We start from the raw sequence: 26,547 nt of genomic DNA on the forward strand, positions 1-26,547 counted from the left end.
CAGAGAGAGTGGCAATTGGATCTGATTCACACATCGCACCTTTAATGAGTTTAAAATGTTGCATCTGTGGGAGTAGAGAGGGTTTCTTGTTTGAAATACTACATTATTCAGGTGTTATGTCATTATTCAGAATTCACCAAACATGTTTGTCAGTTAGGTTTGTGTAGGTCCCTGCAGCAAGACCGACGTTAAAGACTGGGAGTAATCACATTAATCTAAATATTAGAAAGTCAGAAGCTAAACTGGTGATTATGAGACAAATCTTAAAGATTTGGCCGAATGAATGGGACAAAGAAAGAAAAGGAAGATACCTGTTTTAAAAATGATCCATATGTTGGGAATGCAGGGTGGAGGATTAAATAGGAAAGAGGAGGAGGATTATAAAAAGAAAAAGGAATGGTCATACTGGTCTAAACAAATCTTGTGATTGGAAGGCATATTAAAAGATATTGTGGAGAGGAAGAAACAGTGGACCATGCTTTATTGTACTGCCAGAAGTATGACTCAGAGAGAGTCTTAAAGAATGCACTTAGAGAGAAAGGAGAGTAAAATATCAGTAATATCAACAAATCTTCACTTGACAAGGGTTGGAAAATCCTTCTAGAGTATTTAGGATCAATGAGACTAATGAATAGCCTTGCATTTCAGAATTATTATAATTATTTGTTTACATATTAATTATAATATTATATATTAAAAATTATTTGTTTTTATTTAATTGTTTCTATTTTTGTTTGTATTTCTTTATGTTTTGTACACGTTTTAGAGAGAGGAGAGGTCATTAGTCCACCCTATAGACTGTGGTGCACAGTCAAGGTCAGTAGGTGGCGGTAATGCACCCAAGAGCTGTTAGCCAACCGCCAATAATGTCAGAAGAAGCAGCAGAAGCAGAATCTTGCTGTTTTGTGCCATGGATGTTTTGTAAGGATCACAGTCTGTAGTGAGGACACTTTGCTCTCAAGTTGCTGTCTTGACGTTCACGACTGACAACTGCAGAAAGGCTCCGTAAGTTCTCTGGAGAAATGGCGACAACAGTGAAACTGAACACCGGTGCACAAATTCCCATTGTGGGTCTGGGGACATGGAAGGTAACGTTTATTTTTATCTGCACGGTTAACATCTAAGTTGTTGAGTGAGCTAACGTTAGCTGCCAGCAGAAAGGCTGGATGTTAATAAGTCTTTAAAACCAGCTAACTTTCCTAGTCATACCTTCCGATATAATATAACCAAATAAATTCGCAATTAATCACGTTTTTACTTGTAACTTAAATGTGGGCTGACACTTGGCACAAGCTAATGCACTCCCTACATCAGGTTTCTACGCACGTGACGGTCGTGTGCAAGTATGCTGGGTCAAGTTTTTCTGCAACTTGCAGGACAGACTTCTCTTTTTATTAAGTGTTAACATAGACTGTATATAAAAGAGTGTAACTCAAGAAAGTCACAGTAACCCTAGTTCAAGTGTTGCTGTTGACACCAACAGTTAACTTATGTGTCTTATCCTGCTTGCTTTGCTTTTCCATACAGCCACTTTGCTTTCATTTAAAACAGTCACCTGGAAAGCCTGAGATTTTGTGTACTTTAACCTTAGCAACATTATAGTCTATAGGTTTTTGGAAAGGCTGCTGTTTAATATATCTATTAGTATAATTCTTGGTAATAAAATAGGTGGGGTGATTAGTAAATACAGACTTTGTTGTCCACCAAGAGAGAATTTAACAAGACATGCACATTAGGTGTGATGAATTGGTGTTTGTCTCAGGGTGCTGCACTCTCACTGTCAATTCCTCCTAAACAGTTTGCATCAAATGCAGAGGACAAACCGCCCAAGAGGCAATTAAAGTAGCCTATTACTTAATTAACCTTCTTTCAGCCAAACAGTCAGGACAAGTGCAAAGGACACGTTTCCCCAAGGAAATGGTAGGAAGTGTCGTCTAAAAAAATTTAAGACTTAATCCAGATAAGAAAGCTTGAACTTTTACCAACATTTTTATTATCAACAGAAATAGACACCAATTAGAATACAAAAGTTTCACTGAAGCGGATCAGAGATCGATGCAAAATACAGCCCCGAGTTGACATGAAACCATGTAACAACTGACTTTCAACTCCTTTTGGACCTCCTTTTATAGCTCTGTTTCTTGGCATCACATACTCTCTTGGCTCTCTTTTCTGCTGATCTGGAGCTGGGAAAGTCCCAGATTTTTGCGTCCCTCAGCCTGCACCGCTTTCCATTCTTTCAGCTTTTGGTGGATTTTTATCACTTTTATTTCACTGTCTTGGATGTCTGTCTTTTCTCATTGCTTTCCAACCTTTCGGTGGATTTTTATTTAGCTATGAGTTTTTGACTTCACTGCTCCCCCTCTCTGTGTCCTAGGCATGCCCTCTGCTGATGATACTATTTCAACCATAACCTGTGCTCTGTGCTAGATGCCCCGCATTCTTACTGTGATGGAATATATTGATGTATGTTTTGTAACACAATTTTCACAAAATCTGCTTCTACATTTTCCTTTGCTGGTGTTTTTAGTGCTGTGTGTCCACTCTGCCAAAGCTCACATTCTTGCTTACACGCACGTGCTACTGCTGAGCCTAGGCAGTTAGATACAGAAAGGAGCACATACACAGAGCTATAGAGTTTTAACACTGTGATCCTGACTTTATACTATAATTAAGATAAAAATAACACTTTAAATGATGAGAATGTAGACCACCATTGCTCTAACAGTTAATAAGAACAATTTAGGCTATAATGCTTAAAATTATACACGACAGAAGGAAGTGCACTAGGGGATAAGATCAGCAATTAAAACTTTCTTTTTAGACAAAAGGCAATAGTTTTTGCACAATTGGGTTACACTGTAGCAGAGTATAGCAAAACATAAGCCACTGTGTGTACTGATACCATATAAATAAGTATTTTCCTTGGATGTTCGGGCACAGTGGTACACAGATCAGTGGTTCTCCAAATGGGATCTGGGGACCCCCAGGGATCCTTCAGGTGGTTCCAGGGGGTCCCCAGCAAAAAGACAAAAGTGTAATTTTAAAAAAGCATGGCACCTTTTAAAACTTAATATAATAACCATAATTCTTTTAATTCTACAATTCCTTCCATAAGTAACACAGTGACTGAATGTTTTGGTCATGGGTTTTATAGACTTACTGTAAAAGCAGTCTAAATCTAATCTAAAAGCAAAAATCCTATCAGATGCAATGTTTCCCCCAGGATTTTCTGCTGGGGGGGTAGTATAACCCCCCAAATCTACTGGCAATGCGGAGCGGGTGTGTTACTGATAGGAGGTGTCATCAAAGATGTGGTTCACTAATTTTTACCTGTTTAGTAAGAAAGAAGTTTAAGAAAATGTTACAAATTGAATCAATATCATTGAACTTGAATGATAGGAGAAACACTGAGATGGGGGACCCTTGGGACCAAATCTTATCAGATGGGGTTCGTGGTCTAATTTGTGTCAGTTTAAGGGTCCCTGATGTGAAAAAGTTTGAGATCCACTGCTCTAGATGATAGGAGACACAGAGTTGCTGCTATGGTATTCTGTAACCAGTGTTAGTGAGTAGTAGTTACACTTATTATGTATACCACAATAACTAACCATCCCTGTCTGTTAGTCTCCCCCTGGCAAAGTCACAGAGGCGGTGAAAGCAGCCATCTCAGCGGGTTACCGGCACATCGATGGAGCGTATGCCTACGAAAACGAGGCAGAGGTGGGAGCGGGTGTTCATTCCATGATCAAGGATGGCGTGGTCAAGAGGGAGGATCTTTTCATTGTTAGCAAGGTGAGATGTGCGTGGCCTTATTATTTATTATTATTTAAGTACTTTTTGCTTGGCGGAGCAGGTGCCATCGTGCTGTTGCGGTAGGCTACATTAGCTTTGTTTTACACAGACAGACTGTAACATACAGAGTGGTTGTTTCTTTTATCTTAAAATAATCCCTTTCTTCTTCGTCCCTCGCTATTTTTCTCTCTCTTCCTCCACTTTGCAAACAGTGCCATCATAATCACGTCGTCTTAACTCGATCACAGCGTAACATAATGTGCGACAGTAATAATTGTCCGTGTGAAACAGTGCGCTCTGTAGTTACATGGATTAAACAAAGCATCAATGCAAAGAATTTGTGTCAATGCTTTTTAGTAATCGAATTTATCAATAAATTGTTTCAGCCCTAATCTAAACAGTTTTAATGCTGGATTCCTGAGCGAGCGTGGTAGCTCATTGACTTGCCTCTCCTTTCATTTCATAGCTGTGGTGCATTTTCCATCAGAAGTCACTGGTGAGGCAAGCATGTGAGAAGACTCTCAGTGATCTTAAACTGGACTACCTAGACCTCTATCTAGTGCACTGGCCTATGGGTTTCAAGGTAGGCACACTCTTGTCTTGTCAGCAATGTGTGACTGAAAAATGTGTTCTCGTGATGTCATTGGCATTTCTCATTGTGTCTGTGAGAAGGTCCCTTATGTAAAAGATTCAGATTCATTCTTTATTACTATGCTATCTGCACATCTATTTTTGTATTAAGTTTTATATAGAAGTGAGCCTCCATATTCTCAATGTCATAGTTATCCTGTGGTCATGTTACAGGCTGGCAATGAGTTTTTTCCTTTGGACAGCGCAGGAGAGACCATCAGTGATGATACCCACTTCCTTGAGACATGGGAGGTAAGTTAAAACAGACAACCCGCTCACTTTTGACAGATGTAAGATTCAAAGAGGAACTCTCTTAGAGTAACTAATCACGCCCAGGAAAATACAGAAAAATATAAGTGGCATTCATTTTTACAGAATCATCTTGAGTGTCATTATGTACCTGACTAGTGGGTGTAATGTTCAACCCACCGGCCAATTTATGTGGTTTATGTTGTACAAACACTCAACAGTGTCACAGGATCCAAGTAGAATATGCAAACTTTGACTCACTATGATCTGAACATAGATGGCAAGAAGGACTTGGTCACCTAGGGATTTGAACCGTAGAACTTCGTATACCCAAAGTAGGTGACTTACTGACTGAGCTACTGGTGAGCTTGTTTACACACCTTCTCACAAGTTGAGGCAATGATATCTCATGTCTTAGGCTCGGATATTTTTGTCAGTTTAAACTTTAACTAATCTGAAAACCCTTCGGAACACTTGATATCTGCCATCTAGAGAATGTCTGTGTCAATTCTGGTAGTAGACACAAATATTTGTGGAGATATAGATGTTAATTGATTTAGCATATTCTGAAAAAATGTAGAGTGACAGAGTAAGTGCGTTTTATAGCTAGATGGATCTTAGCTAGGAATTTTGAGACCTTAAAAGGTGATGGTGCAAGACCTGAGATGAATGATTTTCTGGCTATAGCAAGGGAGTGGAGACAAGCGGGAGCTATGGCTTTTTTAAGAGGCACAAATAGGATTTAGTATGAGCTATAGTCTCTGAACATAATCTCAGCAAAGGGCAAAGTAAATGTGTTTTTTGTGGTTAATTTTCTCAGGGGATGGAAGAGCTGGTGGATGCTGGTTTGGTCAAAGCTATTGGTGTCTCCAACTTCAACAAGGACCAGATTGAAGCCATTCTCAACAAGCCAGGCCTTAAATACAAGCCTGCCAACAACCAGGTACACTAAGTCACCTTCCAGTGATACTGTTGCTCAATACACATGCGTAGAACAAAGAGATAACACATTTCACACGATAACTGTAAGGGCCAGCTGCTGTTTAAACGCCCATATGCAGCCTTTTTAAGAATAGCATGTTTGTTTTCTTGCTGCTCAGTAGCCTCGACTCAGATACATTTAAAGATTGCTGTTCTTAAAGGGCAGGAGTCCATAATGACATTATCTGTCTCCTACTGCCAGGTCTGAGAAATAAATGTCTGGGTAATTCTTTCTGGGCCACATCAGTTTCCCCTCAGGCTACACCAATTAGCTGAGATGACCTTGTATTTTTGCTGTTTTTTTAGAACCATCATTCACCATCAATGTCTTGTTTGGTCTGCTCTTGTAGTGTATTAAATTACAGCACAGTTTTCTTTCATTTTTTGTCACCAAACACAGAACAAGGACTCTCATATGTTGAATACAAGTGAATTTACCCCTTGAAATAACTTTGCAAAACTTCCTTTTGTAATATATTAGTAAATTGAATAATATTTTTTTTACATAAATGTAGACACTGTGCCGTTGAAAAAGACACAACAATTAACAGTTTGAAGCAACTGTAAAACTATTGTATGAAACTCAAAATTTCATAAGCTCCTCAACATGCATGGAGGGTTTCACCCCAAATCCAGCACCCTGAGACTGTACACCAAGCGTAGCGAGGGAGGCCGAGGGCTAGTGAGTGCCAAGACCACTGTCCAGGATGAAACGACAAAGATCCAACAGTACGTCAGGAAGATGGCCCCCAAAGATGAAGGGCTTAGTGAATACCTCAGGCAGCAGAAACCCGAAACAAGGAAGATGAAGAACCTTCATGGAGGGACAAGCCGCTGCACGGCATGTACCACAGACAAATAGAAGAAGTGGCTGATATCAAGAAATCCTACCAGTGGCTGGAAAAGGCTGGACTAAAGGACAGCACAAAAGCACTAATCATGGCAGAACAAGAACAGGCACGCAGTACAAGATCAATAGAGGCAGGGGTCTACCACACCAGGCAGGACCCCAGGTGCAGACTGTGCAAGGATGCCCCTGAGAAAGTACAGCCCATAACAGCAGGGTGTAAGATGCAGGCAGGAAGTGCGTACATGGAACGCCATAACCAGGTAGCTGGCATAGTGTACAGGAACATCTGGGCTGGAAGTCCCAAGGTCAAAATGAAAGACATCTCCTAAGGTAGTTGAGAATGACCGAGCTAAGATCCTGTGGGGCTTCAAGATACAGACTGACAAACTGGTAATAGCTAACCAATCAGACATTGTGTTGATCGACAAACAGCAGAAGAAAGCTGCTGTGATAGATGTGGCAATCCCAAGCGACAGCAACATCAAGAAGAAGGAACACGAGAAGCTTGAAAAATGCCAAGGGGAAAGAGGAGCTAGAAAAGATGTGGAAAGTAAGAGTAACAGTGGTGCCAGTGGTAATCGGAGCACTGGGGGCTGTGACCCCCAAACTGGGAGAGTGGCTACAGCAGATTCCAGGTAAGACATCAGGGGTCTCTGTCCAGAATACTGCAGTCCTAGGAACAGCTAAGATAATGCGCAGAACCCTCAAACTCTCAGGCCTCTGGTAGAGGACCCGAGCTTGAGGATGACTCATACCACCCCGCAACACACACACACACACACACACACACACACACACACACACACACACACACACACACACACACACACACACACACACACACACACACACACACACACACAGGTGGAAATTAACTTTTTGGCTCACCTGCCAATGGGACTGGTAGATGAGGAGAAAATCATACCGGCCAAAATAATAACTTGCCTATCTATGTCACGTAAACATTTGTTTCAGTACTTTTAACGGAGATAATAAGGTATTCTGTCGAATACAAACTTTAAGACGACACCAGATTGAAATTTTAAGCAAAATAAATGTATTGCTATAAAATGTACTCCGACATAACAGTAAATTGTTTTATAAACTTACAAGATGCTTATTAATCATTCAACTTAAACCTCCTCATTAATTTATTTTATTTTATGCTCTGCTTTAGTCTCATCCCCCCCCCCCCATTCATTAAACTTTCATATAAAGTTTATCACTACTATAGACCTAATATTAATCGTAGGTTGTTTTCATTTATTAAATCTTTGTGCAAGAAAAACAGTATACGTTGGTCTGTAATTTATTAATGCTAAGTACTAACAAAAACATAACAACCATTCATGCACAAAAATGACTGTAGGTTGTAGTTTTTACTCGCACATAATAAATCATTTTTCTGGTTCGCACGTATCTCTTTTACGGGCAAATGCATGTGAAATACTCTGTTTAGCAATGCATCATCCGTCCTGAACCTGTCGCGCTGCTTTTCTTCTTCTTGTTGTTTTATTTGCGGGTGCTGTGAGCTGTTCTACATGCTGTCACTGGCTTTAACGGAGGGGAACGTAGCAAACAGTGGGCATAAATAAACGAGAGATTTACGGGGAGATATTTTAACAGGGGGATACGGACAGAACAGTAAAATACGGGAGAATAGGGTTGACAGGTATGCACGTTGTAGTGGTAACTAGCTAGCTAAATGCGGAAAACACTCCAGGTACTCCAAGCACGATTTGACGGCTCCCGACCCCGACTTCAATCCCCTAACGCCCACCCCCTTACATATGTACACCAATCAGACACAAGTAACCTGAAATGAACATAAACAACAAACAATGAACGCCCCTAATCAGTGTGTTATACGATTTTAGATCCCTTGCTGCACTGGGGACAAATTTAAGTGCGACACACGACAAAAACCTTGAATTTAATAATTGATTGACCCCCCTTTTAGCAGCAATAACCTCAACTAGACATTTCTTGTAGTTGCCGATCAGACCTGAAAAACGGTCAGGAGAATTTTGGACCATTCCTCTTTACAACAGTGTTTCAGTTCAGCAATATTCTTGGGATGTCTGGTGTGTGTGCTCTTTTGAGGTCATGCCACAGCATCTCAATTGCGTTGAGGTCAGGACTCTTTGACTGGGCCGTTCCAGAAGGTGTATTTTCTTCTGCTGAAGCCATGCTGTTGTTAATTTACTTCTGTGCTTTGGGTCATTGTCCTGTTGCATCATCCATCTTCTGTTGAGCTTCAATTAGCGGACAGATGGCCTTACATTCTCCTGCAAACTTTCTTGAAAAACTTTTAAATTAATTTTTCCGTCGATGATGGCAACCCTTCCAGGTCCTGAGGCAGCGAAGCAGCCTCAAACTATGATTCCCCCTCCACCATACTTCACAGATGGGATGAGGTTTGATGTTGGTGTGCTGTGCCTTTTCCCTCGACACACAGGGTTGTGTTCCTTCCAGACAACTCAACTTTGGATTTATCTGTCCACAGAATATTTTGTCAGTAGTGCTGTGGAACATCCAGGTGCTCTTTTTTTCAAATTCCAGACACGCAGCAATGTTTTTTTCGTCAATTTGTCTTATCGTGGGCTAATAAACATCATGGCTTTTAGAGATACTTTTATGACCATTTCCAGCTTCATGCAAGCCAACAATTCTGAACCTTATGTCTTCTGGGAGTTCTTTTGTTTGAGGCATGGTTCACAAAAGGCAATGTTTCATGAGAATTGCGAAAAGTTTTTATATGGCAGGGTAGCTCTAACTAACCTCCAGTCTTGTCTCATTGAGCTGACTCGAATTAGCTCAAGTCATTAGCCTAGGGGTTCACATATTTTTTTTCCACCCTGCATTGTGAGTGTTTACACGGTGTGTTCAATAAAAACATATTGTTTGTGTGGTAGGCTATTAGTTTAAGCAAACTGTGTTTGTCTATTGTTGTGACTTAGATGAAGATGGATCACATTTGTGTGACCAATTTATGCAAAAATCCAAGTAATTCCAAAGGGTTTTTCTTACGACTGTATGTGCTACTGAACACAAAGTACTACTGAACTTTATATCGCTCAAAGCAACAAAATCTTGTGTTATTAGGCTATGCAGTAGTTTGAAAAGCATGGTCAGAGTATATTTCACTTTGTATTTATTTCATGTGGTTTATGCATCTCTCTGTGATTTCTGCAATGCATCCTAAGAGTTGTGTGTTTGTGCCACTAGGTGGAGTGCCATCCATACCTGACACAGGAGAAGCTGATCAACTACTGCCATTCTCAGGGCATCTCAGTGACGGCTTACAGCCCCTTGGGCTCCCCTGACAGACCCTGGTCAGTTAGTATGGCAATAATAGTTGTGTCAAAATAACATGAGAAAGGACTTTTTATCATCCTGCTGCTACAAAGTGGGTCATATTTGGTTGAATACAGATTCAGTATTTGTCAACACCATTATGTCTCATATCCCTTTTTCTTGTTTGGACTTATGGCTGTTCTTTCTCCTTGTCTATGTAGTTTGTCTGTGTGTGGCATGATTTAAACATTAGTAATTACATTTTTTGACCAATACATCTTTGATTTGTTCAGAGAATTTGCCTTGAAAAGCCACATATAAAGGAGTTGATGGTTAGACCTGTTTCACAGCTGCCCACCTTTTGTAGCAGTGTTTAATTATGGCCAATTTAATTCAGAGTTAGCCTTTTTCTGAGGTATTTCCATTATTTTGTCTACCTTTTGATTGTCTTGATTTGAATAATGCAATGTGTATGAGTCATTTTTAAATAATACTGTATGATGTATTTTACATTGCAGGGCTACACCTGAAGACCCCTCACTGCTGGATGATCCGAACATTAAAGCCATTGCTGAGAAGCACAAGAAGACACCTGCTCAGGTACAGTACTCTGACTAGAACATAATAAATGAAACTGAATTAAATAAACGTTGAAATAGTTGTTGTGCGCACACAAAAAAATGCATTTTTTTTTCTCTTATAGAAAACATACATTGTCATTTGATCATTGTCATGTGAATATCTTTCGTATGGCCCTTACTGTTACTACATTTAAAGTTATGATCTCTGATCATATTCACTTTAATTCACTTTTTTCTTCCCTGCCAGGTCCTGATCCGCTTCCACGTCCAGAGGAACGTGATCGTGATCCCCAAGTCGATCACAGCTCAGCGCATTCAAGAGAATTTCCAGGTAATTAGCTGAGAAATTGTTCAAATATTTTCTAGGATTAGCCCTCGATTTGCTTCACTTACATTTTGGCTCGTGCATGAAGACATTCATTTAAATCTTTGCAGGTGTTTGACTTTGAACTAACTGAGGACGAAATGAAGACTATATTAGGATTCAACAGGAACTGGAGAGTCTGTCCTATGCAATGGTGAGATCATATATTGTACTTTTTTTATTTTATCTTTTTTTTTTTTTGTAACTTTAAGAAGATGTCATGTGTTAGGCATCTTTTTAAAAATGTTTCTTTTTCTTTATTTTCTCTCCGTAGGAGCACAAAGCACAAGGACTATCCATTCCACGCTGAATTCTGAAAATGAAAAACGCAGATTTTCCACAGGTTTACATTGGGAGCTGGAGTTTGCTCCTCTACCCTCTTTCCTGTTCTTCTGAGCAGTTTTCAGTGCTAGTGTGGCCTCAGATTTTTATTTTCCTGTTACATTTCTCAAAAGAAACAATGACTTCTTTTATTACCTGTTTTGTCTCCATAAAAAACATTGTGACCAGTTGTACACATCCTCCAAAGAACTTTTTAAAACCAACACTCCTTATATGGTGATTTTCATGTTTCTTTACTTGAACACAATTTTATTTTCTTTTTTCGCAGTCTTTGTCAGTGTGACATTCAGTTACTGATAAACCAAAATGTGTGCCACAAGCAGTACAATAAAATCTTCTTAAAGTACCAGTTTTGAGAACAGAATAAGCAATTCCCAAAAGAATTGATGTTAGTGTTTTATTTGTAGTTTTACATGCTTGTGATATCACATGTAAGAGGGAAAAATACCTACAGTGTAGATAAACTAAATGTATTTGTCAAAATGAGTTTTTCATAGCACCAATATGATACATCCAGAGATGTGTCATATTACAAAACACTTGTCGTGTGACTTAACCCTGTTTTTTCTTGCAGTTTCAGTTTTTTTTCATGTTTATTTTTACTGTTTGGGCAGATGCATTAGTGCCTTAGCACTTATCTCTGAAAGGGGAACATATTATCTCGACTTGTTTTGGGACAACAAAGTCCTTCCTACCCTTTCTTATGAGTCATGTTACAGCACTTAATAATCATGTGAATTAACCCTGTTACCAAACAGTTGCTTTCTCTTCCCCTGTAAGCTGTTTTGCAAAGCACTGAAAATAAAGTCCTGTGGAAGAAAATAAAAATAACTTGGTGCACATTTCCTACATAGTGAAAAGGCTGCTTAGGCAGGTGACAGTGCCTTTTAATGACAACTATGGGTCAGAAAAGCTAATTGTGAGACTCAGGGGGAATGAATGAGCTGCTGTGCATAGGTACACACACATATGCATATAGGCGCAGTTAACTGTATTGTGATATGTAATGCTAAATTGGTCATTTCTAGCTAGGGAAATTAAATGTAGCTTTTGAGTTTCTTACTAGTTAGTTAAAAAATAATATAATGAGTGAAATCATGAGAAACAGCTGTGTCCTCTACTGACCCTATGAGCCTTCTATAACAGCGATTGAGGTGAGCATATCTACCTTTATCTGATAAGTATGAAATGTAGCAGTGAGTTTTTATTACCCTTCTGTAGGGAAGGAAATTGAGGCTGCTGACAAAGACAATCAATCCCAGGTGTTTGGTGATTATTCAGACTCTTGAGAAGCACCTTAGTCAGGTAGAATGTTATCTGATGAGTTAGTATTCTGTATTCAGGGGGAAGTCTTTGTGTTTTGATGCCCTGTAGAGAAAAAGAAGAGGAACACACTTTACTTGAGGTTTGTTAGTAATGATGATGTGTCCAGTTTAACCTGGCCTAGAGCCTACAAGAATTCAGCTGGATCTGCTTCTGCCTGTTTTCGTTATATCTCTCCATTTTTCCCTTGTCTCCTATTATCTTCCTGTCTTCTCACCATTCTAGTCCAAATGCTCTCCAATTCTTGTTCAAACTTAGGATGGTCTTCATGTCTTCTTCACTCAACTCAAAATCAAACAACTGAAAGAGAAAGAGCAGCATTTGATCAGAATTTTTACCAAATGCTAAAACCTAAATTCATCCTCCTCCTCCAAAAAAAAAAAAAAGATTTAAAACCTTTGCATAAAATGGAGTATCTCTTAAAAGTGTGATGATTCAACCTCAAATTATTTTATCTTAACTTCTCACAACTATCTAACTAATCTAGATTTAGTTGAGAAGTATCCCATATGAGTAGCCTACATTAAAGTAGTAGAACAGACTAAAACTAAAGTAATTTGCTTAAGTAAGTTTTAAGGGGAGTATACCTGGAAGTTTTCCTTGATTCGATGGGGCGTCACTGACTTTGCAATGACAATCACATTCCTCTGGATGTGGAACCTCATGAGAACCTGGTGGTGAAACCGTTCATAAGTGCAAAAATGTATTTTGACAGTTATTCTATTCATCTCACTGAAATCTCTGCATGACTACAATTTTGGTGGATCACCACACAATACAGTTTTAGAATCTGTTCCATGTTAATTTGTGCCGTACACATGTGCTGCTGCACTGGTATGTTATCTTTTAATTAGGTACCTAATATTTACATTTACATGTAAATGCTGACGCTTTTATCCAAGGTGACTCATGTCAGAGGCATGTGTCTTATCCACTGCACCTTCACCGCCCCCATAATATGAGGCATCATGCATAAAAGCTTAAAACTGTGCTCATTTTACATATTGTGCTTCCCTTGTTATGAGAATGTAATCCGGTAAGAGTTCATTGTAAGTGTTTCCTTACCAATAGCCTAATAATTTTATGGCCTAATTTTCAAAAACAACAACATTAAGTAGATGTTTTTGTTTCTTACCTGCGCTGGAGTCTTTTTGTACTTGTTAGCAATGGCCTTGATCCTGGGTTCCTCCAGCAGAGAGGGCTCATCATGTGAAGCCCTTTTGGAAATAAGAACAGAAAGGAACGAGTGACTGTTAACATTCTTGAAGATGCAAACACTTTTCCGCGAGTGCTGTATGCAACTGCCGGTGGCACTGCCTCTCACCAGGGTCTGTCGGGGGAGCCCAGGGCACTGTAAGCTGTTACTGAGATGCCCTTTGAGTGGCAATAGTTGATCAGCTTCTCCTGGGTCAAGTACGGGTGGCACTCAATCTAGAGGAACACCAAAATGCTTCAGCTTTTATTTTCTTTCTACATTATGTTGTGGAATAACAATCATGTTTTGTACCTGGTTGTTGGCAGGCTTGTACTTGAGGCCTGGTTTGTTAAGAATGGTTTCAATCTGGTCTTTGTTGAAGTTGGAGACACCGATTGCCTTAACCAACCCAGCATCCACCAGCTTTTCCATAGCCTGAGAGACACATTGCACACTGGTGTTAATGTATGTTGTTTTGCCGCCTATTTATGATTTAAGCTGCCAGTAAGTCAATTGGACTATCACTGGGTCACTTAAATTACCTCCCAAGTGTCCAAGAAGTTGCTGCCATCAGAAATTACTTGATTGTGCTCATCACAAGGAAAAAGCTCATCCCCTGGCTGCAGCAGAAAAAATAAAAATGTCAAAACATGTATTATTTCTGATAGAGATACAGTATAGTATATTTAGTGTATTTAAAATGGGCATATCATGCAACTATAATTTTCTGATGTCAACTTTGCTTAGACAGGAGATATAGGCTGAAGGTTGAGCTTGACCAGAATCCTTGATGCTGGTAATTTTACCAACAGGCAGGCTTTTTGTTCTCTATGGCCAGGAAAGGAAAATGGTATCCACACCTTGGTTCCCATTGGGAAATGCATGAGATAAAGATCCAGGTAATCCAGTTTTAGGTCACTGAGTGTCTTCTCACAGGCTCCCCTCACCAGAGATGGGATGTGGAAGGTGCACCATAACTATGACAAACAAACAGGGGTTTTAATAAACATAGCGTACCTGATGGTTTACGTGGGTCCAATAAGCTGAAGGTGGGGATTGCTGGTACTCTGGCGGTGAAACTGTAGTATTGGCAGGTCAAATGATACACTATCTCCCAGAGCAACAAAGATGTGGTGCTCATTGTAAGTACTAAAGTACATGTGATGCATTACAGGAGTCACATTGGTTTCCAGACACAGTGTCGGATCCCTCCTGTGCTCCCTGAACTTCTGACAAACAATTTGTGCACATGCACTAAAGAGCCAAACAGGGAAAACGGCCTTAGAGCAAAACTGTGTAAAATTAGGTTCATTGTCTTTGGCTGTATATTGTACCTTGCTGACAATGAATAGGTCCTCCCTTTTTACCACTCCTTGGTCAATCATTGCACGAATCCCAGCCCCAACTTCTTCTTCATTCTGGTACACATAAGCACCATCGATATGCTTGTAGCCAGCACTTATTGCAACCTTAACAGCCTCTGTGACCTTTCCTGGGTCTGCCTGTAGAAGTAGGGTGATTAAAAAAAAACAAAACAGGGCAATTGGTGATATGAATACACATCAATACAGTGAGTAAAATATGTGTTGTGGCAGTGATTGGGTTTTGTGTGTTCTAGCCTCATATCAGCAAATGGCTATTTTCTATTTAGAAAATATGAAATGGTAAGAAATGAATGCAAAGTGCATGCTGTAATTGCTGGTATCTTTAGTTTAACTGCTACTGAATCAGTGGTTCTCAAACGTTTTCTGTCACGCCCCCCTTTATATTCCAGAAAGGTCCGTGACCCACCAGCCCAGCACATCTGGATGTAACTTTTTTATCAATAATTAACAACACAGGTGACTAAAATAAACAGGATTCAGGTCAGCAATATGGCCTTGCTAGCATCACAGCACTTTTGTTTGTTTATGTCACCACATAAATTATATTCATGCAAACTTTGGTCCGCTCAAGATTCACGACCCCTCTGAATGTCCCACTGTACTAAACACATCTGTTCAGGCAGAGGTCCATGTTCATCAGTATGTTAATGATTAAACTCCTTATCCTTAACAAGTTTATTGTAGATGTGCAGATTAGATGTACCTTTTGAAGCTAGTTTGCAGGTACAGTGAATTCATACATACATAGACGAAACAGATCATATAGACCATAGAAACCCTGAAATATTAATAAGTACTGAGAGAAAAGGAGTAGAGACAAAGTCCATGCATCTCTTTTCTAGTATAAAATGTTCACTCTTACCCTCCATGTTCCCAGGCCTACAATAGGCATCTTTGCTCCACTGTTGAGTGTAACTGAAGGAATCATATTTCAGCAGGATTTATCAACAAGCAGCCGTGCATGCAAGCAGACTCTTACAGCAAATAAAGTCAGAGGAGAGACAGCCTTGTGTAGCGAAGTCAGTGAGAGGTGGAGTTAAATGGCAGATAGGAAGTGTGCTTGGGTTTGATTGGTCATGCCTGCCTTTCATGTCATGGACCCAGGAGAGAGGCTACAGGGGGAAGAATGACTCAGCACAAATGATGTGGTTAAATGCAAGATTTGTAGTGTATAACATTAAATCTGTAGAAGGGTTTATATAAAATTGGAAAGTATAGCTGCTTTCATTCATTCTAAATGGAGTGGTTTGTTCCAAGGAAATTCCTATTTGTTTTAAATTATGTGGTTAAAACAGGCAGAAAAAAAGTTTATTTCTGCTTTGTTTTGCATTTTACAACATCATGTGTAAGGTGAGTCTCTTTTGAAAGAAGAAGGAACACATTCTTCCACTTAAAAAGAAACGTTGAATGAATTTGCAATAAAGCTACCGCTGATGTGTTGACTCTTATCTACTTGGGCTACTGTTACAGGTTACTTTTTTGTAAAGCTAAAGTTGCAAAATTTCACTTTAAAGCCCCTGATATGTAGGTATTGTAAGTATTTCTTTATAACAGGAAATAATTATGAGGAGAAGGTGAAAATTTACAACATAACCAGCTCAGCAAATACTATAGATTGCATCATCAAACAAGCTGATTAGATACATTAATGAAAACTGTCAGGATCCCAAGAACTTTTGAGGCCAAAAGCATCATTACATGCAGCATTAAATCTAGACACACTTAGTGAAAATAGATTCTTATTGCTTTGCTGTATAAAATGAATCATGGAGCATGATGTGTGACTTGTCATCATAGCTAACCCTCTAAATGCAAATACTCCCATCCTCAGCACTGCGTGAGGAAGACCATACCTTCAAAACTGGAAAACGGTTCTCATGGTGCTCACCACTAGCACTGATGTAAATGGCCTACATAAGTACAAACGGATATGTCACATTTGGTTGATTCTTTAGGAACTTTAGCCATGAGCCTGTATTAGCTGAACCGCAGGTGGGTGCGGTGTAGCCTGTATGACATCAGAATTTTTGCCACATTTATATACTTTTGCCAGCTTTACCACTTTTAAGAACATGAACACGATCAGCCATCATCGAAAGTGCAGCATTGTGGACATTTATTAATCAGCTATAGATTGAGATTAGCTAATTACAGTGGCGGACTCAGGCTGTCTAAGGGGCAGGGTCTGAAAGAAAAAAAAAAAAGGTCACCAGCTGCAGGTGGTGGGATAATTGAACAAGGCATGATGATGCATATTCGTTAGAAATTCATGCCTTTTGAGCATCTATGTAAGCTAGCATATAGACAATCAGTATTCTTGAGCGACCCCAGAAAGGAAACTTCTGTGCAGCGTAACTTTGGCAATAGCTAATCACGAAGTTCTAGTTACACCAAATATCTATGATAAAAGCACGTCTTTCTATTTGTAACGTTACGTCTACCATAAAATTTTTTGTTTACTTGGAAATATTGAGGGCGGTACGGAGGTGCAACGGTTAGCACTGTTTTGTCCTATCTTTCTAAATTATGTTTCATTTTTTCTGAAACTGCTGCAACATGCAAATATTCCCACTGCAGGATCAGTAAAGTCTTATTTTATTTTAATCATGTCAGGTTCATAAACGATCTCCATCTAACCATTTCCCCCGGTTTTAGGTGCACACATTTGCATATTTATATTATATATTTATAATATATCCTTAATATAATATGAAATATTCTAAACAATTCAAGTTTGGGCTGTCAGGTTACTTTTGAAACTGAATATTTAAAATAAAAATGTAATTAAAATTCTTTTTTAAAGATAAAGGACAAAAGATGTTTGCAGTTACACATTAACAAGGTCACAGTCATATTTATTTATTAAATACAAGGGTGGTAACACAAAAAATTTTGTTTGTATTGTTGTGTTACTTTTGACCCAGCTGACGGGGTCGAAAGTAACAATGTGCAACTTATGTTTAAAGTGAAATTATACAGAAGTCGTTCTACATTTGTACAAAATACCACCTGATATTGATAGACCACACCTGTAAATTAGTCTGTCTGTCAGAAATATTATCTTTTAAAATCAGGTTTTTCTGAAAAATGGTACTTTTGCCCCTGCTCTCCCCTACTGGTGAGCTGTCCAGGGTGCACCCTGCCGCTCGCCCAATGCCAGGTGGGATTGGCCCGACCCTGTACACAGGATAAGCGATTGACGATGGATGGAAATATTGTACATTGCTTATTTTTAATTTATCCTCAACTCTATGCGTCTTTGTCAGGAATTATGTATTTAACCCAAAAGCAAAGAATAGTCATATCCGTTGATTGCAATCCTTAATCCTAAACAGGGTTCCATTCAAAGTTTCCGAGAGTGTAACAAAAATCTGCACGTTATTTTTTTAAAATTTGATTTATGATGTGTAATATAATGTAGTTTGTGCTTGGTATTTCAAATATGAGAAATTTTGCTTTCGTCCTTTGTGGGTTCTCCAAGCACCTGTACTGTAACAAAAGGAACAGACGTGCATCAAAATCCAAGGGCGGCTCCTCTGTCTGCGTGAATTTGCTGTAGCCTGGAGCCGAGCATGGCTGCCCATCCCCGGTGACTCACCTGCCGTTGCCATTCACAGTCTGTAGTAGATAGGAAGCCTCAACCCTGCCTTCCAGTCTGATGAAAGTACGCTCTCTACTGGAGTTTACCTTTTCTTCTCTCAACCCCAAAGCTCTCTACTGGAACTTGAACAACAGAGCAACAGTTGGCTGTAGGCAAATTCTTACAGTATATTTAGATGTATGATTAAGACCAATTTTTTTTTTTCAAAACACAAGACATTTGCTCTTGTAACTTTTTATTTCAATCATTATGCAACCAATCAACATTCAAGCCACTCTCAGCGTGCACACACACACACACACACACACACACAAAGTGCGGACATTAGACAATGACATTAACACAGCACTGTCTATGAAAGATAGGCAACATGAAGAGCAAAGGTGCTAAATATTGCACATTTTGATAAGTTCTGAAACATTTCAGACCATTCAGCTTCACTGGCAGATGGCCCCAGGTTGTTGTAACCGTCCGAACAACAAGTTACAAAACAGCTGAGAGAGTACACAAACTTTGCCTGTGGCTAAGTATACCAGCATTTGAAATGGAACTGTTCATTTCCTTTCTGAAGGTAGATGCAACTTTGTAGAAAGGAACTATGAGGTAACAGTTGATAATGGCCAACTTGCACACATCTCAGGATGTGAAGCTCCATTTTCACAGCGAAATTTCTTCTATAAATCAAAATTTGTCCAGAGTACGCTAGGCTACATGAGCAATGCCTGGTTTATATTGGAGAGAGCGCAATAATAGTATGGCCTAAAATGTGGTTTTAATCAATATTATTGCTGCACTGCTCTCGAAAGAAAAGTTTTTTCAAATTTTAAATGATATTTTAACCTTTGGCCATACCTGAGTCCAATAAAATGTAATCAAAAACAAAAAAGAACACACGTAAACATAATGGACCCAGAAAGCTAAATGATGGTACTGTATCTGAATCAACCTAAGACTTATATTGTGCTATGAACAATTATGTGAGTGAGTTATTGCTTGGAAGCAGCACTTTATCAGGCCAGCTTGGATATTTGTTCCTAGAGGAAATTACATACAGAAAATTACAAAACCCACACAAAACTGTTCTATATTCCACCACGTAATAAATTAGCATACAATTCCAAAACCACAACTGAAAAGCCCAGCAGGGTCCCAAGTGGTGGCCCTCCTGTAGACCGTCGTTTTCTTGCTTGTCTCAGGAGCAGTCAGTGAAGGTGGTCACCATGTTCCCCCTACGCTGGGTCACTGTCCTGCAGTGCTGCTTTCCCATGCCCTGGAATCTGCTCTCAGTCCTGGAACTGTGCGAGGTAAAGGAGAACATTTTCTCCAAGTCCTCAAACATGTCATCAAAGAGTCCTCCGCCGACACCCCCCTGCTGGAACTGTCTCCTATGTCTGTTCATAGCCTCCCGGTGGGCCTGGAAGTGGCTGTCAAAGTGTCTCTTTTGGTGGGCCTGGTTTTGGGAGTGGGAGTGAAAGTGGTGTTGGTGTCGCTGTTGCTGACCGAAAGTCTCAAAGTCTTTGAACATGTCATCAAAGTTGAAGTTGAAAGACTGGTAGTGCTGGTTAAAGTTGTAGTTGCCGCCTCCTCCTCCTCCCCCATGGCCCTCCCCTGGTGACGGGCCGTGCCCAAACTGGTCGTACTCTCGCCTCCTCTTATCATCTGATAACGTCTCGTATGCTGGTAGAGCCAAAGACACATTACATCACTCATTGTGTTGGTTGCCAGGACACTGCTGCTCAAACCTTTCTGAACATTTGTAAGATTTTTAGTTTAAGCTTGAGCAATGCAGGGATATGTTTATTATCTTTTTATTGTGAAGCAAGAGAGAGAAATGTTTTTGAACGTCCTCTTGGAGATGACCTACATATAATTTCAACAGTACATCTTCCTAACTTTAGCAGACAACAGAATTAGAGTTAGTTAGAGTTTCCAATTTAACATATATAAGAATAAATAGTTGACCTTTCCAGTGCAACACGGCCCATTAGAGAAAAACAGTGTGTGCCTGTAAATGTGTTCTGACATGCTTAGAGTCAGGCTTTTGAAACACTCTCAGCTGTCATCATAACAACATATGTCCCCTCATGATAGAAACAAGACGAGCTATTATTACTGCTAGGAATGTCTCTCAGGGAAGACGTTTGAGACATTCTGCTTGAAGACCCACTGTATCATGAAAAACTTACACAAATATACAATAGAGAACCTAACTGACATTTGTCAATTTCCTTATAACTATTCTATAAATATATTCTAATTTAAGGGTAATTTCACCTTCACATTGCTTCATGTGATATTCCGAAAACTTCTGACTGGCAAATACAGAGGAGAAAGCAGCCTGTTGTACCAACTGTGTGTAAGTTCAAACAGAGCCTAGTTATAATGTAAATTAATACTCAGATGTGATTTATCCATTACTAAAATAGCAGATGCACCATAGAGATAAGTTACAACATAACTCTAAGTAACAACTAAATGGTTAAGTAATAAAATGTCACAGAGTTATACTCACTCAGGGTAAAACTGCCCAATTTATTGATTTGGCTTTCAATATTGATGAAGCTTACTATGATGTGCTGCCATGCCAAGTAGCTCATGGTAACAATGACTATGGAAACTTTGAACCAAGGATGGTTAAAATCAAGGGCAACAGGACTTTAACACACCTTTAACCCTATGACCTGGATGACTGAGAATCTTCATAGACTCGGGTAATCCTGGTGCAACCAATTTTAGTCGCTGATTTAGTTATAACTACAAGTTACTAAGCCTCTAACTTACACACAGCGGGTGCAGGCCAAGTGCAGGTGTAAATAAAAGACTAGTGAACATTGCCCAACATTATGGAATGACACAGTGACTCACTTACCCTCTGCTATTTCTCTGAACTTGGCCTCGGCGTCTGGGCCCTTGTTTCGGTCAGGGTGGTACTTCAGGGCCAGCTTATGGAAGGCCTTCTTGATCTGGCGCTCGGTGGCATCTTTGGGCACCCCCAGTATGTCGTAGTAGTCTCTCTTGGCCAGGATGAACTCCGAGATCAGCAGAATATGCACTGCAAGCAGCAACACCGACTGTGCTGTAGTCATATTGCTTGTTTTGGCACCTTTTTGAGGCTGTGAAGAGAGCAGTTTGACAGCTCGGTTAACGACGTTTCCCCCCCCCCCCCCCTTTCAAAACTGTTTCACGATTCAAGACTTGACTGCTAACTATTCAAAGAACAGCAGGAATACAGCTTTTATGGCGTCACCAACGTTACTTTGCTAAGTTAGCTAACGTTAGTTTCAAGAGAGAGGCGTTAGACTCGAGGGAAAATGATAACTCACTGTTTTAGTGGAGAAACTCAAATCAGCTCTGCCTTCAAACAGCTTGTTAATGATACTCTGTTGTTTGCACTCAGTTGCAGATAAACCATCCACGAAAAATAATGTGAATGCGTCCTGGAAAAGACGGATTACCTGGAGACCAGGCGACAAACAGCCAGAGGACACTTCTATCAAACGCGGACAGCTCCAGCTGATGCGAAGCGAAAGCTAACGATTGTTGACGAGCCACATTCCTGAGCGGTAACACCACGACTCGCAACGCTATTGGCCAGTTTCCTAACACAGTGAGTCAGATCGCGGTGATTGGTGGAAATAATGCGCACGTGGAGAAGTGGGATAGAATACAAGCAAAGCAAGAGGGTGAACTACGTACACTTCCGTATTCGCTTTGCTCTGTATCGATTGAGGTGTGAAACTTTATTAGTTATTCGGTGTGTATGTGTGTTATTCCGAATGATTTGTGCATAAAACAGCTGATTAATGGTTAAAGAAGAAACGTAGAATTCCACGTAGTTGAGCAACCGTACATAAAAATAGATGGTACGTTAATCATCTTGATTATTAAACAGAGTTTACGTCATTTCCGCTATGAGGAATAGCGTTACAACCCGGAAGTGACAGTTTATTAGCTGCTCTATGTTAAAAAAAAAAAATACATAGAGACGTGGCTCTGTACATAGTTTTTATGTAGTTTCAGTGCAGATATGCCGCGGTACTGTGCTGTGAAAGTTTGCAGAAACCGCGGGGGAACTGCATCTACACAAGACAACAAGAGAATTAGCTTCTACCCGTATGTTTTCTCTCTACTGTGTCTCTGAGTGGAAATGTCTGTTTGCTACCTGTGCCTCGTTTGTGTTATCCGTAGCCCCTTTAGTCAAAGATAATATTATCTATAGAAGCAGTGAGAAGTTAACAAATATGTATCGTCAGTAGTGTATCGTGTTATGTCATGGTTACATGCTTAGAACGTTAACGTTAGAAACAATGCAACATTCAAGTTACACTGATAATCCCTTACTGAAGCCTTGAATAGTTTAAGTTTCAAACTATCCCTTTACCTTTTCTTCTCTCAACCCCAAAGTTTCCCCTTACAAGACAAGCCCAGGCTTCAGAAATGGGTGGACAACATGAAGCGAGAGGAGTGGATCCCGAGTCGACATCAGTACCTGTGCAGCGAGCATTTTACAGAGGACTGCTTCGATATTCGATGGGGCATCCGCTACCTGAAGAACACGGCCATCCCCACCGTATTCCCTTCCGCTGAGGATGTATGTTTCTGTCTTGTTTTCCTGTCTCAACATCCAACACAGTTCCAACATGACGTAATGGCTTGCTGCACATCACAAACTTAGCTCTGGACCAACTTATTTGTATTTATGTAAACGTTTTGTGCAAGGGGAAGAGTGCATGTTGAATGCCAACAAGTGGAAGCAGCGCCCTTTCCCTGGCAGAAAGAAGTAGTTTTTTGTATGCAACAAGCTTGTTCTTATTTTGTATTTGTTTGAATGGTCTGTGACTGACCAGCACATGTCTGATTTAAACTCCTATGCAGGGAATTTCTTATTTCTTGTCCATCAGAGGTCCATTATAGAAATGTAGGTTGTTACAGTATTGCACTTTGCTGACTTTACATAATCCCATTTAATGAAGACTCATTTTCTTCTATTTCAGGATGGTGAGAAAAAAGTTACTACCATTAAAAGAAGCCCCAAGGCCAAGCCCAGGACTTTAGACGCTGACATTGAGCCCACAGGATTTGACTGTCCTCTCAGTAAAAAGCCTCTTATTTTGAGCAGAACGTGCAAAAAGGTCCAGTCAAGTACAACAAACAACATTGTTGCAGAACACACAGAGATTATATTTGAACCACCTCTGGTGTCGGACACTGGCGTCTCCTGTCACTCAAATCTCTCAGAGACACAGACTGCTGCTTGTGACATCCAAGGTGACAGTGTAATGCCTACAGCATCCTGCCTCACGCTACCCCCATGCAGTAAGCCCCCTTCTGAGGAGCAGGCGGACACGACCGTGACCGTGTTGTACTGTGAGTCACTAGGCCCTTTCTCCAAAGGAGAGGAACATGTGGATGCAGCTGCCCTGCAAGCAGCACTGGGCCGGGCCTTTACCTTTGTCCCTGTGGAAATGGTGAACGAACCAACAGGCTTCTTTTTGGAGGAGAGGGGACCTGACGAGGAAGAGCACATCACTGTTTACGAGCACTCGTACTGCCGACCGGACACGGACAGAGATCAGCTTTGGAGTAAGATCTTGACTTTGCATGCAAAGATCTTGGAACTGGATCGCAGGGAGGAGAGCACTGTGGCCAAAATCCGAGCTCTCGAGACTGAGATCGCCCTCCTGAAGAGAGATGGTGCTGTTTTTAAAGAGAAGCAGAAAGTTTTAGAAGATTATATATCATCTGTATTGCTCTGATTCTGCAAGTGATTACAAGCCATGAACTTAAAATTAAATTGTGGATAACATTTATTTTAATTGTTACCACAGAGTTACTTTTGCTGATATATTGCACACATGCTCCTATACGTAAAGCACAGCAGCACTAAGTCTGTCTTATAAAACATTGCTCTCATATTTCCATAATGCACTTGGATATCTTATTATTTGTTTTTGTCCACATGGTGGCACTGTATGACTGTGTTTCAAAGCTAAACTGAGGCATTGCTTTTCAGCTTTGCTGTGCTATGCTTCTGATACATATCCAAGATTTGTTTGTTAGATGTCTAAAGTTTTGACATGATTCATGAGCTTAGATGGGCTTAGTACTGTCTGCTGTGTGTCTCACAATTGCCTTTGTTACAGTTTCTTGTTCCATCACACCATACCATAATTTCATGGTGTGATTTTTTTTTCATTGGTGTCTCCATTTGTGATTGAATTCATTTGGTTTTCATGTTTTTAGCCTTTATTTACATTTGAATAGCATTTGAGTTACTGTTTTATTATCCTTGGTGACTAAGAAGGGCTCAGAGTGGACACATGCTGCCTGGCCTTCAAAATGCACTTTTACTTTTCAGGCCCTTTTAACACCAGACAAATCCTGCTGTAAAGGTGTTGTACTTGCTTTTACTATACTATGCTCATTTTCTTTCTGTGCTCTGCATGCTTTCTGGTATCATCCTGTGTCATTCTGTGCAATCCCCTGCAAGTCCCAAACATTCTGCGTTACTGGAAAAAAAAAAAAAACAGCAATGGATTCACTTTAATGGAGAATAAAGTGTACTGTAAATGTGCAGCAGAAGGATTTATCTCCCACTTTTCCTCCCTTGGGCCCTGAATTAGTCATAGTATTTTGGCCAAGTGAGATAATCCTATTTGAAGCAGCTAGCCAGAATGAAATGCGCTACAGGCTGTCTCTGCACTGCAGCAGGCCTGGTTACAGGCTCTGTGGAACAGTGTAGAGTGGATTGTGACCATGGTAAAACATTGTATTGTCAACCCACACCTGAGATAAAAATGAACGGCCCTCCAACAACACGATCATCTGCTGTATACATTTCAAAATAGCACAACAACAAAACACCTATTGTGCTTTTATTGAGCAACGTCACTGCATTACTTCAAGACTTTAATTACACTACAAAGGCAGTATACATTCATGATGTATTCATGTATGTTTGTATAGCGCCAGCTGTGTGTGAGATGGAGCCTGCAGAGAGGCTGAAGTGTTTTTTGAATTAATTAGAAAATGATTGTGTATATGAAAGGATTTGTGGAGTGCAATTTCATCTCCAGGGTGTTGCATTATATTAAAAGGTTTCAAGATGACACATTTCCCCGGCCACAAGTGACAGCGGGGTCTGCTGCACCGACAAGGATTCTCAAAATTAGTAACCAAATTGTTGTAATCACGTTGCTCCGCATCTCGATGGGAAAACAAAACATCACAGTGCATTTGTGCCCTAATGCACTGTGACATTTTGTTTTCCCAACCAAAGCTTATAGATGTAAGTGCAGGACTTCAGTATATTTGAGTAATAATATTGTTTTAATATCTTTGTTTGGAAATGTGTGTTGTTATGACACATTTCAGTTTTAAAAATTGTTTTAAAAAATGAAAAAATAACAACAGCAACAGGTGTTTTACATCTATGCAACAGAAACAAATTCAGATCCCCCATCTATTGCAGGCGAATTATTGAGGGTGACGTTAGCGCTGTCAAAAGTAAATGATCATTAATTTGTTCGATTGAATATCTGGAACAGTAGTAATACAAACAGAACATTAAAAATAAGTCAGATATGTCTGTGGATGATGTACAGTGGGTACGGAAAGTATTCAGACCCCTTTAAATTTTTCACTCTTTGTTTCATTGCAGCCATTTTCCAAAAATCAAAAAAGTTCATTTTATTTCTCAGTAATGTACACTCAGCACCCCATCTTGACAGAAAAAAACAGAAATGTAGAAATTTTTGCAAATTTATTAAAAAAGAAAAACTGAAATATCACATGGTCATAAGTATTCAGACCCTTTGCTCAGTATTTAGTAGAAGCACCCTTTTGATCTAATACAGCCATGAGTCGTTTTGGGAAAGATGCAACAAGTTTTTCACATCTGGATTTGGGTATCCTCTGCCATTCCTCCTTGCAGATCCTCTCCAGTTCTGTCAGG

General features: G+C 39.9%; 4 protein-coding genes across 5 annotated transcripts; 2 read left to right on the forward strand and 2 right to left on the reverse strand.

Annotated features, from left to right (window-relative positions):
• The first annotated feature begins 843 nt into the window (after positions 1 to 843).
• Positions 844 to 11,917, forward strand: akr1b1.2 (aldo-keto reductase family 1, member B1 (aldose reductase), tandem duplicate 2). Its single transcript, XM_046071742.1, has 10 exons — positions 844 to 1,088; positions 3,628 to 3,795; positions 4,262 to 4,378; positions 4,600 to 4,677; positions 5,495 to 5,617; positions 9,734 to 9,840; positions 10,321 to 10,402; positions 10,631 to 10,714; positions 10,819 to 10,901; positions 11,022 to 11,917. The coding sequence occupies exons 1-10, from the start codon at positions 1,023 to 1,025 to the stop codon at positions 11,062 to 11,064; spliced, it is 951 nt and encodes a 316-aa protein (XP_045927698.1). The 5' UTR covers positions 844 to 1,022; the 3' UTR covers positions 11,065 to 11,917.
• A 43-nt stretch (positions 11,918 to 11,960) lies between these two features.
• Positions 11,961 to 16,006, reverse strand: akr1b1.1 (aldo-keto reductase family 1, member B1 (aldose reductase), tandem duplicate 1). The gene is made up of 10 exons (XM_046071743.1): positions 15,855 to 16,006; positions 14,942 to 15,109; positions 14,468 to 14,584; positions 14,150 to 14,227; positions 13,920 to 14,042; positions 13,737 to 13,843; positions 13,548 to 13,629; positions 13,000 to 13,083; positions 12,630 to 12,712; positions 11,961 to 12,457 (listed from the first exon to the last, which is right to left on the reverse strand). Exons 1-10 carry the CDS (start codon positions 15,918 to 15,920, stop codon positions 12,415 to 12,417), a joined length of 951 nt encoding a protein of 316 aa, XP_045927699.1. The 5' UTR covers positions 15,921 to 16,006; the 3' UTR covers positions 11,961 to 12,414.
• Positions 16,007 to 18,811: 2,805 nt separating this feature from the next.
• Positions 18,812 to 22,157, reverse strand: LOC123984697 (dnaJ homolog subfamily B member 9-like). 2 transcript variants are annotated; one of them, XM_046071745.1, is made up of 3 exons: positions 22,049 to 22,157; positions 21,463 to 21,706; positions 18,812 to 20,270 (listed from the first exon to the last, which is right to left on the reverse strand). In XM_046071745.1, the coding sequence occupies exons 2-3, from the start codon at positions 21,677 to 21,679 to the stop codon at positions 19,786 to 19,788; spliced, it is 702 nt and encodes a 233-aa protein (XP_045927701.1). In that variant the 5' UTR covers positions 21,680 to 21,706; positions 22,049 to 22,157; the 3' UTR covers positions 18,812 to 19,785. The 2 variants fall into 2 exon arrangements, with proteins under 2 accessions (XP_045927701.1, XP_045927700.1); XM_046071744.1 differs by having other exon boundaries at positions 21,917 to 22,124.
• A 313-nt stretch (positions 22,158 to 22,470) lies between these two features.
• Positions 22,471 to 25,167, forward strand: LOC123984732 (THAP domain-containing protein 5-like). The gene is made up of 3 exons (XM_046071810.1): positions 22,471 to 22,706; positions 22,998 to 23,184; positions 23,588 to 25,167. Exons 1-3 carry the CDS (start codon positions 22,621 to 22,623, stop codon positions 24,347 to 24,349), a joined length of 1,035 nt encoding a protein of 344 aa, XP_045927766.1. The 5' UTR covers positions 22,471 to 22,620; the 3' UTR covers positions 24,350 to 25,167.
• The last annotated feature ends 1,380 nt before the right edge of the window (positions 25,168 to 26,547 follow it).

This window comes from Micropterus dolomieu, linkage group LG16 (assembly GCF_021292245.1).
Source record: "Micropterus dolomieu isolate WLL.071019.BEF.003 ecotype Adirondacks linkage group LG16, ASM2129224v1, whole genome shotgun sequence".
In the NCBI taxonomy this organism is placed as follows: Eukaryota; Metazoa; Chordata; class Actinopteri; order Centrarchiformes; family Centrarchidae; genus Micropterus; species Micropterus dolomieu.

Excerpts from the sequence above, each read along its gene's own strand:
- akr1b1.2 (XM_046071742.1), top strand. The coding sequence starts at position 1,023 with ATGGCGACAACAGTGAAACTGAACACCGGTGCACAAATTCCCATTGTG. Across the intron at positions 3,796-4,261 it reads ATCTTTTCATTGTTAGCAAG|CTGTGGTGCATTTTCCATCA; the intron begins GTGAGATGTGCG and ends TTCATTTCATAG. Across the intron at positions 5,618-9,733 it reads ACAAGCCTGCCAACAACCAG|GTGGAGTGCCATCCATACCT; the intron begins GTACACTAAGTC and ends TTGTGCCACTAG.
- akr1b1.1 (XM_046071743.1), bottom strand. The coding sequence starts at position 15,920 with ATGATTCCTTCAGTTACACTCAACAGTGGAGCAAAGATGCCTATTGTA. Across the intron at positions 14,585-14,941 it reads ACCTATTCATTGTCAGCAAG|TTATGGTGCACCTTCCACAT; the intron begins GTACAATATACA and ends TGTTTGTCATAG. Across the intron at positions 13,844-13,919 it reads ACAAGCCTGCCAACAACCAG|ATTGAGTGCCACCCGTACTT; the intron begins GTACAAAACATG and ends GTGTTCCTCTAG.
- LOC123984697 (XM_046071745.1), bottom strand. The coding sequence starts at position 21,679 with ATGACTACAGCACAGTCGGTGTTGCTGCTTGCAGTGCATATTCTGCTG. Across the intron at positions 20,271-21,462 it reads GTTCAGAGAAATAGCAGAGG|CATACGAGACGTTATCAGAT; the intron begins GTAAGTGAGTCA and ends TGGCTCTACCAG.
- LOC123984732 (XM_046071810.1), top strand. The coding sequence starts at position 22,621 with ATGCCGCGGTACTGTGCTGTGAAAGTTTGCAGAAACCGCGGGGGAACT. Across the intron at positions 22,707-22,997 it reads AAGAGAATTAGCTTCTACCC|TTTCCCCTTACAAGACAAGC; the intron begins GTATGTTTTCTC and ends TCAACCCCAAAG. Across the intron at positions 23,185-23,587 it reads TATTCCCTTCCGCTGAGGAT|GATGGTGAGAAAAAAGTTAC; the intron begins GTATGTTTCTGT and ends CTTCTATTTCAG.